The sequence below is a fragment of the Diadema antillarum genome, unplaced genomic scaffold (genome assembly GCF_040938485.1).
Source record: "Diadema antillarum isolate AM-2024a unplaced genomic scaffold, OU_Dant_1.0 seq00000798_RagTag, whole genome shotgun sequence".
Lineage (NCBI taxonomy): Eukaryota > Metazoa > Echinodermata > Echinoidea > Diadematoida > Diadematidae > Diadema > Diadema antillarum.
The window spans coordinates 1,305,308-1,317,348 of NW_027271682.1; the positions used below are offsets into that span (position 1 = coordinate 1,305,308).

At 36.3% G+C, this 12,041-nt stretch overlaps 1 protein-coding gene across 1 annotated transcript; it reads left to right on the plus strand.

The window, feature by feature from the left end:
- The first annotated feature begins 6,168 nt into the window (after nucleotides 1-6,168).
- On the plus strand, nucleotides 6,169-8,860 carry LOC139739412 (immediate early response 3-interacting protein 1-like). The gene is made up of 3 exons (XM_071650028.1): nucleotides 6,169-6,259; nucleotides 7,268-7,369; nucleotides 8,514-8,860. Exons 1-3 carry the CDS (start codon nucleotides 6,169-6,171, stop codon nucleotides 8,567-8,569), a joined length of 249 nt encoding a protein of 82 aa, XP_071506129.1. The 3' UTR covers nucleotides 8,570-8,860.
- The last annotated feature ends 3,181 nt before the right edge of the window (nucleotides 8,861-12,041 follow it).

Consider the following 12,041-nt stretch of genomic DNA (forward strand, 5'->3'; position numbering starts at 1 on the left):
TTACATTGAGAGAGCGTGTGTACTTATTTACGTCTATCTTACTTTGTTCATTCAGCAACTGATGTGTGCTATTTAGCCTTCATGGAAGCATTGGTTTCTTCATACCCTTTGCCGATTTGCAGCAGTATTTCCACCATCATCGGTAACACATCTTAACGAAATTATATATGTGATTATAAAGTTTGGTCAGGTGTAGACTGATATGAAAAGGGTTAACTGATGGGTGCATTGAGTAGCACTTTCATAGTGGTCGTACAATCATTGAAGCAGCTTTTATATATTTTCTTGCATATGATAGTTGTTTCACTTTCTCATTACTCGGTGCTAAAACAAATATATGTCTCTATAATTTTGAACAAGTTGGCGATATTACTTATCTTTTCAAACATGTAAAAGCGTTTCAGATTGAAACAATAGCTTATGATATGCATATTGCTTAAGTATTCAACAACATTATAATGGTATCAGCATTTAGCATCGTACAGTACAAAATTATATATTTTGTGTGAGTGTGTATACTTACATTGAATGGGAAAATTACTTGGGCCCTACATTCTCAAGAATGTTCAATTCAAGGTCGATGTGAAGGAGATGTATATTTACGTGATGATATCAAATAACATGTTAAGATAGTCGAAGTTGGAAGAAATGTGATATATTTAGATCTAGCTGCTCAACTGACATTGTGTGCTATCCATCATGTGCTAAAATCAGCGATAGTGTCATTGTAATACACTATGTGCTGTAGTGTCTCGCGTACTCTTCTGGATAATTCGTTACCTTGCCTACTCTGACGCTCAGGGTATCAATATAAAAATGTGTTGATTGGAACTAAATCTTTGACCGTCTTCAGAGTACGCATCATAGATATCTTAGGATTTTTCTAAATTTTCTCTTTAGAGTAGATTAGGTGACCATCGTAGTTCTTTGTATTCACTATTCCAAAAGATGATGATTTCAAAGTGTCACCTTACGTTTTGCATTCGGTAGGATCATGACTAGGAAGGTTCATCATTCCAAATGTTGTATGTTTGTTTGTTTGTTTGTTTGTTGTTCTCAAGGATGTAGTGCTAAAAAATTCCAAAACTGAACTGAGTTCAGTGTTCCAAAGGCCTTGTAGTAGAGATTGAGATATGTTTCCTGGTTGACCAAACTGTATGACGTATATAGGTAAAATTAAGATATTATGTGCGTTTCATGTACGTATTAGAATAGCACCTGTAAAGTGATTCGGCTGAAAATGTTAGCATTTTTATTTCATGTTCAACCATATATGAGACATATTTCAGAACAAGCAATTCACGTCTTGTCTATCTGTCACATTCATCTGTGTTGCACATTTTCTTGTCAGTTATTCGCGTATAAAATGATTTAATGGAGGAAGCATGTTACAAGTTTTATTTCTGACCTCGCTAGCTAATGTTATTGTCGCTAGAGTAAAATCATTTTGCGTTCAGTCAAAGAAAGAGAGAAATAAAGACAGAAACAAAGCTCATGTCGTTTATGATTTTATACCTGAATTTAAGAAAGACTTGTTAATGAATCATTAGTGAAGACATATCAAAGTCGAGCTCGGAAAGGGAATGTCCAGCGTTCAGGCGATCACTGGAGGGAGAGATCTAGTCAAAATACGATAAGCTGTGAACATCTCGCTACAGGCTTGTAAGTTTTGTGCAGAGATTTATTTTTCACCCTCTACCCATTTATGTAATTGTCATGACCTCGTTTGGAACCCGAAAACAACTCGTCGAATGAGTGCGATTTCGTCACAAAACCAACAGTAAGTCCCATACATGTGAATCTTAATTTTGTATCATTACTGTATTTCCATTTTTACCATTCACTCTTGTCACATTAATTCGAGGATATTGTTATGTCAAGAGTATGTACTGTTACAAAGATCATCTAAATAATAAATGTTGTTTTACCGACTATAATAAGGGGTAGAAATCAAACTGATTGAAACAGTGTTGCTGAGATACGGCTCCGAAGTTAAGGACCCAAATAAAAACAAAACAAATCAAAACACGCACTGACTGTTTAAAAGTGCTCTCAGTCAATAGTCTATTGTATGCCTTTTAACGTCATTTTAGGATATGAGAATGATTACTTCTTCAGAAAAGGATATACTGAACCTTTAGAAACTCATCGTTGTTGACCCAAATCTTGTAGGCCCTATTTCCGTACCTCAGAGGAACTTAGCCCGTATGACGAGGTTTTTGTGAAGCACAGTTCCATAAAATTACCATAGATTAGGCTAAAAAAAGAAAGAAAGAAAGATGAATTCCAAAGAAATTACAAATTTGACGAAGTTTTGTGTATAAAATGAATTAAAAAATGACTGCATCTAGTCTCAAATATTATTGTGCGTGCACATGTATTTTGAAACCCTTTCACTTTGTGAAACAAATGCCGTGTCAAACGCAAGTATAACGCGAAATAAGTTACAGTTTTCCCTCTGAGCCGTCAATATACTAAGTCGTGTTGCTTGAGAAGTATGTGTGTGTCTGTCTGTTTGTATGTGTGTATGTGTGTGTGTGTGTGTGTGCGTGTGTGTGTGCGTGTGTGTGTGTGTGTGTGTGTGTGTGTGTGTGTGTGTGTAGACTTCTTTTCTGGGACCTATACCCCACAGGCATCTCCTTTTTTATAGGTTCCCCCCACACATCATCTCTGGTTTTGTTTTTGTTTTTGTTTTTGTTTTCAAAATATAAATACGGCATACTCTAGACTGATTGAAGTGTTTTCTGTCGGCTAAATGTTATCAATAAGTGAAGTTATTCTCTGTACATAAATTTATATGGGATTTTCAGATATTATGTTTAATGAACACCGCTCACGTTTGAGTAAGTAATGCGCTTACTAAGTATGGATCAGAGGTTTTATGCACGAAAACCTCTTTTTTGAAGTTTAGTTTCGTGTTATTAACTCAATCAGCTCATTGGGATACGCAAGTTTCAAAATGAAGACAACACACAAACACACACAAAATAATATAAAAACAACGTTCACATAATAATGGCAGAGACAAGATCAGTAGCTTGACAAGATCGAACAAAGATAATTTTCACAATTACAAGTTTTGGTAATAGTAATGCTTATACCAGTATATACGCATATCAACATTCTATCTTACATTATTAGGTAAAAACCAAAGAGACTCTTCTCACTACAAGCTCTTTGGTGAAAATACAAGCATATAAGGAAGTTTACAAGCCATACCACGTGCTTTTTGTTTGAGCACTAAAATATGAACTCATGAACACATGGGCTATAATAATGGGTGATTTCAAGTTTGTTTTTCTCGCTATCGCCAATGCTGAGAATATGAGTAGGAAATCGCCGAATATGACGAGGTCCGACACAGCATGTTATTATTGTACCATCTTCTTCAGTCCCAAATTAGATAATCGCTTAGCTAAATTTCTTTGTTTTCTACTATAGGCATTAACTCTACAAAGAACCTAATACATGTACAACCACCAAAACTTCCATTTGTCATGCCATAGACCTCCTTTCAGATATTTCCACTGTATTAGCTTTAATAGTACATGTAACATGTATGTATGAATGATAATACGTTGGGTTCATGGTATAGGCCTATATACGTATGTGATATACACAATATTAGGCACTAGTATGCTTATCATCGTTGTGTCCTCAGCACTGCTTGCTCTTCTCAACCGTAATTCTAAGTCTTTAACGCGAAGAAAAGCATAGAGCTTGTAAAAATTGTGAATTACTCTAGGAGATGAGGGCATCTCAAGATCCGTCAAAGACTCGATGTATGAAAATTTGATATCATGACGTCAGGTGAAACAAACAGAAAGAAAGGACTATGACACAATGATGACAATTAGGACAATAACGAAAGCAGGGACGGAACAGGCAGGAAAACAAACTAAACTAAAGTTGAGCATGGGGGTAAGTTGATCCACCACCCATAGCCCAAATATAAAGGAGTTAGACACTCCAATTGTGCCATTTATTGATGAGCCATAGCATACCCCCTAACCCCACCATTTTTTTCTATATTGACACAGAACCTTTTGTTGCAGAACGAAAAATGCATTTTCGACCATAAAAGTGAAAAGGTGTAAAACACATGAGTGCAGAATTTTTCCATGTGCATCATAATTAATATTATAGCTATATAACATGAACATTAGATGATGATTGTGAAGTTCAGAGATGGGTGCGATGAACATAAATTTATGTATTTCTCTAGACCTCGTATAATGTTATAGAACTGGGGTAAGTTGAGCAAGACCATTATATGGGGCAAGTTAAGCCATGGTACAGCTTGCCCCATAAAAGGGTCCCATCTTGCCAAAATTCATTTCGAAGCAATTCACATAGCATAATATTTTTAGATATGAAACTAATAGCAAAATCTCAAGATATGTTGAAAGGTAGGAAGAAAAGATAAATAAACATTGTATTTTCTTCTTGAGAATTTTTGAATCTTTGCATCCTGGTTGAAAACAAAATGACAGTCCTGATTGATATAATAACTTAATCCTAATACCTGTATCATGTGTTTGCACACAAGGCTGGAAGTTAATTTTAAAAGTCAAATATCATGAACTTTCCTTTTCTTATCATTTTGATCTTGATGAGAAACTTTCATGTTTTACTTGGGCCAAGGCTAAATGCCATTGGCCTAAACTCAGTCATTGCATTATAGCTAGTTTTTATATAACGCATTTCACACTTGTTAAGTATCTCAATGTACTTTACAGACTATTTATAATGTCAGTATAATTTTTTTCTTAGATAGAATATCATTACCATGTAATTTTACTTTATATCCATTTTTCGCTCTTTCAACGCACACAATCGAGAAATGAGAAAATAATCAATTAGTCGTGAAGATGTCTTTTCTTTAGTTTAAACTGATTACTGTTTAAAGTGGATAATACTCTTATTTCAGTTGTTGTATGTATATGTACCTTTGATTAACAATGACATAAAACAATCTTCTTGGTCTCAACATTTAGATCTATCCTCTTATTTCACTGTCTTTTCATTTGTGTACAAAAGTATGTATACTGGGTCTGAGGAGTTTGTCATAATGAGAGTCCACCATCAAACTATATCTATAGGGCCTATCATTGCCTATTATGTACACACAAACACGCAACTTGAAACTGGCTGCTGCATGGATTGAACTAGTTTTCCTTACAATAAATTTGACAATTTTGATTTTCCCCATGATATGTTTGTAACTCTGTACAGGGACACAAGTAATAATTTTCTCAATTTAGTATTAACAAGATTTTGTTTTTCTTCTGACAGAACAATGTTTTTTACTACTTTTCGTTTGTTTATTTGGACAATGGTTTACTACATGGAATACTTTTTTTTTATCGAAATAGGACCACTGAATACCGGAAGTGTTTGAAAAAGCCACTGCTGTGGTGGCAACATGAACAACATTTGAAGTTTGCTTCAGCTAATGGTCAACCGTATTTATGACATGATTTGCTTAATCAGACATGAAACTATGACAGATGGATGGAGCTGACTTTTCTTATCAAGTTGACAATCTTCGTTTTGTTAATCCATCAGTGAAAGCCAATAGGGGCTCGTTTCCAAGTGTTGAAGCATGAACAGAAGATGATAATTTCGTTGGATGTTGTTGAACTTTACGACATTATTAAAAAAAATCAAGTGAAAATGTTTGACTTATCTTTATCTAGGTCTTTGCTCAACTTACCCCTGTCTGCAGCACAACTTACCCCATTATCAGATGCTGGATCAACTTCCCCCCGTACTGGGCAAGTTGAGCCATTTGACCTCTGTTTTTGTTTTTGTTTTTTTTAAAGGTCATACTGGCCTAATTCTGAGTGGGGATAAAAAATAAAAACAAAATGTTTCTAATGGATTAGATAAGATGGAAAGACACTAATTTCTGCAAGATAGTCAGTCATTTCTGTAGTAACATGCTAAAAGCAAAAATTGGCTCAACATACCGGCACCCCACTTCCCCTACACACTTGCGCCACCGCCCACAATCCAGCTTGCCACGTCGCGTACCTGCGTACCGGTGGTTCGGATCCCCCCGTCCGTGCACCGCACCGTGTGTGTTCTGCGATCGAGATGCCCGCGCTGCACTATCTACATGTACTGTAGAGGTATATACGGAAGACGTTAGAAATAATAACTGAAATGGCATTTGGAATCTATTCACTGCTGGAGGCAGCGTTGTTGTGCATAAATGCCATCGCAATTCTGAATGAGGAAAGATTCCTCAACAAAGGCAAGTACCGATTAAGGTCTAGAACCAGAATTCTACCCCTAAAAAGTGTGTCGTTTTTACCGATTGAAACGACATCGTCCCATATATAGAACTTGGTGTATGGTTTAGTAAGATCTTGAGGTGAGTGGACTACTACAAATTGTACGTAGGACACCTTCTAGTCTAGGCCAAATAGATCCAGCTCCAGAGGGAGTCTAGTACTAGGCAGGCCTCCAAAGTACTAAAGAACTGTAGACCAACAAGCTGAGCCGTGAGGTGGTTAGTTCAGTTTCCATGTGCGGTATTAGATTGTTCGGGAACAATGTCAATGACAATGTACAGTATGATGAACTGAACTGAGATGTTGCTGTGTTTCTGAATGTTTTGCAACTTTGCGTACAAAATTCTGTTTTGTGGAATGTGGATGATGTCACATCTTCAACATGAACACAAGTATTCAAAAAGTTACATGTCGAAACTAAGTATTTCTACTGAAAATCGAGAAGCTTGGGAACTTGCTGCATTAAAGTAACTGTTAAAGATTGACTCACAAGGCCAACAAGGAGGAGGTATTCTGTTCATGTTTCCTTGCTGACCTTATGAAGGCGAGTGTGCACAGTTCTGTTACTCAACTAAACTGTATTCAAAGAACCCTATACAATTACAAAGCAAATTATGTCGTAGATTCGTACTTATCTGCAGGTAGGGCCTACTGTAAAAGTGGAAATTTTCGTGGTGTTGAAATTTTTGCACATTTCATGCAACCAGAAACTAGCGTGAAAAAAGCATGCGAATATTTTTCCTTGCCATAAATAAGTTCCAGTAGTTGATGTCTTGATTCCGCGGAATTAAAAACATGCGAAACTCTTCTTACCCGGCTGAGCGCAAAAATATCCACTTTTACAGGAACTAGATCTTTACACAGCCCTGTTGCTGTAGCAAAATGATTTAAGTACATGTTTGTCTTCATGAGATATACCATGTATGATGTAATGAAGTGCCAACATGCTTCTTTTCTGTTATTTACAGTTGGTTGGGGAAGTGAACAAAATGTTGGAGGCTTTGGGGAGGAGCCAGGCATGAAAACACAAATCATCAGTCTTATCAAATCGATACGCATCGTCATGAGAGGTAAGTCGACACGAGAGCCTCTGAGGATCACGTAGTCATCCTATGGTTTTCAAGTACAATTTTGTACGACTTGTAAAATGATTTTGACATCAAGAACTAATCAAGAAGTACGCATAGGTTTTTCTGCCCCATTTTCAAGAAAAAATTTGACAATGTCCTACCTGTGAAAGGACTCCGTAATTTTTTTTTTTTTTTTGGGGGGGGGGGGAAGAACACACCCAGGCTGCAAAATATTCCATGAAGACAGCATTTTTCGAGGTGACTTAACAGTAGTCACACAAAGGTGACAATCTCATCAGAGAACGGTATGAAAGAAGGATTTTGATCCAAGGATACATTTTCGGAGCACAAATACACTAAAAAAAAAGAAAAGAAAAAAACCCAACAACAACAACATCACCTGATTTCTTCAGATGATGCCCTGATTGTCAAACTGTAGCCTTGGTGTGTGGAACTCTACTTTTTGACTGGACTGTAGTATTCAACTCCCCTTGAATTAGAGATACACTGTATCTATATTCATGAATTGTGAAATGCTGTACAAACTTTACACAGAGTAGGGAGCAGTAAATGGCTCTGCATGTTTTCTTTTCACACTTCTTCCAAGGCCTGTGGTGTGATAAAAACAAAACAATTTAAGACAATGGTATTATAGCATGTTCAGGATGATTATACCTGAGTACAGTGGAACCCTGTTACATGTATAATGAAGTTGATACAGTACATAACAACACTCTGCTGTATCAAAGGCATACATTGTATATTGGTGGTCCAAACTTCGTAGATACATGTATCTGTGTTGTTGCTGTTTTTTTTCTGATCCAGATGTTTGTTGTTGTTTTTCAACTCATATGTAACAAGAAACTAAGTAGAACATGGAGATTTTGGGGTCAAATGTTCCTTGCTGTAATGAGGTTACCCTGTGATACATTTAAGAAGAGTAGTCATCTTTTTTATCCATGTGCAGTTCATTTGAGAAATCTTATACAGACGTATACAAATGACAAAATACACTCTACATACATGAACGATCACATTACCAATTGTGGTATAATTTGTATCATGGATTAGTGTCATTAGACTAAAAAGTAAATTTCAGTTTTGTTTTGTTTTTTCTCTCTCTCATCCTCCCTTCTCTCTGCAGTACCTCTGATATTTCTGAATGCAGCAACTATCATTGTGAAACTTCTGCTTGGATAACGCAATGTACTGATGCTAACTTCAAGCCATGAAGGAACTTTTCAACACATGGACATTTGTATGCTGGCTGAGAAAACTAAAAAACCTAGAATCACTTGTCCTCAGGGGCAAGATGGAAGGGATTGAGTTCACTGAGCTGCTACAGTTGTCATAAGACTCATATTGTGTCTTGAGGACATTTGGAAGGCAAGAGTTTAGCGTGTTTTGAATGATCAAAGCATTTCCACGGAAGAAAAGAAAATGTGTACAACATGTTTTGCATTGAAAGAATTACTTTATGACTGCCTGCCCAAGGTCTCAAAGTAAATTCTTTCCTTGCTTCAGAATACAGAATTAGATTCCTTTCATGCATTAAATGTCATATACAATGTATGTGTTACGTTAACATGGAAGGTACGAGTATTTTTGAAATGATTTGCAAACTTTAAAGTTCATGGGTCCCTTTTGCAGCCCTGCAAATTAGATTCCTTTCATAGTTTGTATATTGTAAAGGTAGGTAATTCAGCCCTATTCTCAGAATGATATAACTAAAAACTTCTCTATGATGGAGGGGGAATAAATGATGTAGACTTTCAGTGAATTTATTGGGAATCCCCTCCCCCCCCCCAAAAAAAAAAAAAAAAAAATGCAACCATTGTTCATGGTACAAAAGGGAAGTGTCTATACAACCGCCATGAGGTTACAATTTTTAGTTTTTCATTTTTTTTAACCTCTAAAGTACAGTACCTTAGGATTTCATACACTGTTATGAGAAACATTATTCTTTAACCATGCAAACTTTGATGACATTTGCAATAGGGATATCATACAAACCTTTAAGCTGGTATTGTTTCAATGTGTGTGTGTGTGAATTGTCACAAAGTAAAACAAATAAAGGCAATCCAATAATAATGCCTAATATTTGTCATGTTGCACTTGCTAGACAACCTCCCTGCATAAAGTTTGATTGTTTATCATGTTACTAAAGACACAGCTGTGCAGTCAACTTTGCATGCATAGGTCAACGACACATACGCTAATGTAGGTGTATATCAAATACTTGTAATTGGCAGAGTCAGCGAAGATAAAAGGCCTCAATTTACATTCACAACCTCATGCATTCAACCACGGAGTGACATCATCCATCTCCTTGGTGTCATGAATGTAGTTTATTCACAACTCAAAAACATGATGTACAGACAGTAGGATATAAGTCATTGTACGTATCTGCTTTGTTCTGCACAATAGCACTGTGTTGTCAGTGATGTACAGATACCGGGTACTACATTCTGTGTATATTGCCATTTCTAATATGTACTAAATGTATTAGTGTGACTTGTACATGTAAGCCTATCATGCAAGGCAGACCTGTTAGAAATTTCTACTACAATCTTGTATGTTAACTAAAAATGTTTAGTTGTCAAGCGGGAATATCTAAAAGTGTTGGCCTAATAGGATGATTCATGTCATTGTGTTCCCACTAATATATTTGTGTGAGTTCTGCACTGTCAGTATCAAGAAGTAGGAACATAGAAAAATATGCTCTACTTAGTATAAACCATCATCTGCAAGGTGTGAATCATATGTTGCAATAAGACTTTTTTAGCTCTCAAATAGCAGTCATGCATTTACAATGTATTTTCTTTTTAAGTTATTTGACATGTCCTGTGTGCAGTCAGCTTATTCCTTCATTTGCCTACAGAATTTTGCCTGTTGCAGTTAGTTACTAGTTAGGCAGTGCCCTCAATTCTAAATCATTATAAATGCAACTAGATGAGAACTTTCATTTCCTTTCCTTGCCATCAACAGGTGGTTTTATATTTTGCTATCATACCATGATTGAAAGAAAGAAATATGTACACTTTGTACAGAATGGACGTCAGGGCAGGATTCTACAACCAGTATCACTGCATGTCTCTTGAGGACAAGTTAAAATTACTCTGAGCCAGTCAGACTTACTGTGGGCTAGTAAACTAGACAGACACTTGCCAGTGTAACATATAGGCCTGTATCAGATACTGGTCCAAGGCCCATCATGCAAGTGGAAGGATTTTTTTAATGTTATTCATTTATGTATTTATTTATCATTCCATCCCTCCATTTGTTTTCTGTTTTATTGCATTTATCTATTAATGTTTCCAAGAATTCTGTTTTGACAAGAAGGAAAATAATGAAATTAATTATATCATGTACATTGTACAGTCATGTTAAAGATGATTACCAGAAAACGGTGTGTAAATGTGTGTGTGTTGTGTACATCCACATACAGTGTATTTACTGTATTTGCAAAATAAACATATTATGTAATAATATTGTGAATTAATTGATTTGATTTCATTATTTGCAGGTCTTTTGTTTATCGAACGTCGCAGGATTATCTTTGTGCCAGATTGCATTATGGAGCCACACACTACTCAGTATTCTCTGTAATGGGGGACAACTGGACATACTTTTGCAAAGAACTTCATAGATGTAGGAGCAAAACACACACACACACACACACACACACACACACACACACACACACACACACACACACACACACACACACAACAAACAAACAAAACAAAAACAGCCATGAAACAAAACATATGACTCTTTGAAATGAAGTTTGACGACATTACAAGTAGGAACACTAACATACTAAAATTTCAGAAATGTCGTACTTGTATAAACCTATTTTTCTTTTAACTCCAGAATTTTTTTCATTATGAACATTCTTACACATGCATTCATTAATTGTAAACTGCAATGCTATCAGCAGTTTGCTACCTTAGAGGGGCTGCTTTGATAGATGTGGATGTAAGTGTACCAAAGGATTAAATAAGTGTGTGATTGCCGTGAGGTTGTCTGGTTTAACTAATACGCTGTATAGCTCTTTTTACTATGGAGCTGTGCTTTCACCAGCATAGAGAAAGTTTTGCATGTGTGACTTGGTGAGACCACGTCGTGTATACATGTGAGTGTGATTGCTTGGTACAAATTGTATGCCTTTCAGGATGCAAGCATGTAAAGATGTTTTGGGCCAGGTTGTTTATTACAGCGTGGGATAAGTAATTGTTCTGAAATGAGTGGGAACGATGAACCGTTGATGTAGTTTAGAACGCGTCATTTCTTATGAAAATATGAGTACTACATGTAAATCTTGTCAAGACCTAGTTGTACTGGTATGTTTGTATGACTGTACAGTTTGATATAATTATGTGAGTTTTTGAATGAATACACAAGGACGAAAATGACGAAAACAGATATACCGTGCCTACACAGAAAGTCATGATTTACACTGGTGCATTTAAGTGCATTACAGTGTATACTGCTTCGTCTTCTACATCAATTAGGCATGAACAAACTCGTATATAAATGGTCATAATAGATATTGATTGGTGATTGGTCATAAAGCAGCGAGGATCGAAATTGTTACACGTGACATTGTATTGCGAGCATTGACGTCACGTCAGGAGATAATGATTCGGGGGGGGGGGGGGGGGGGGAC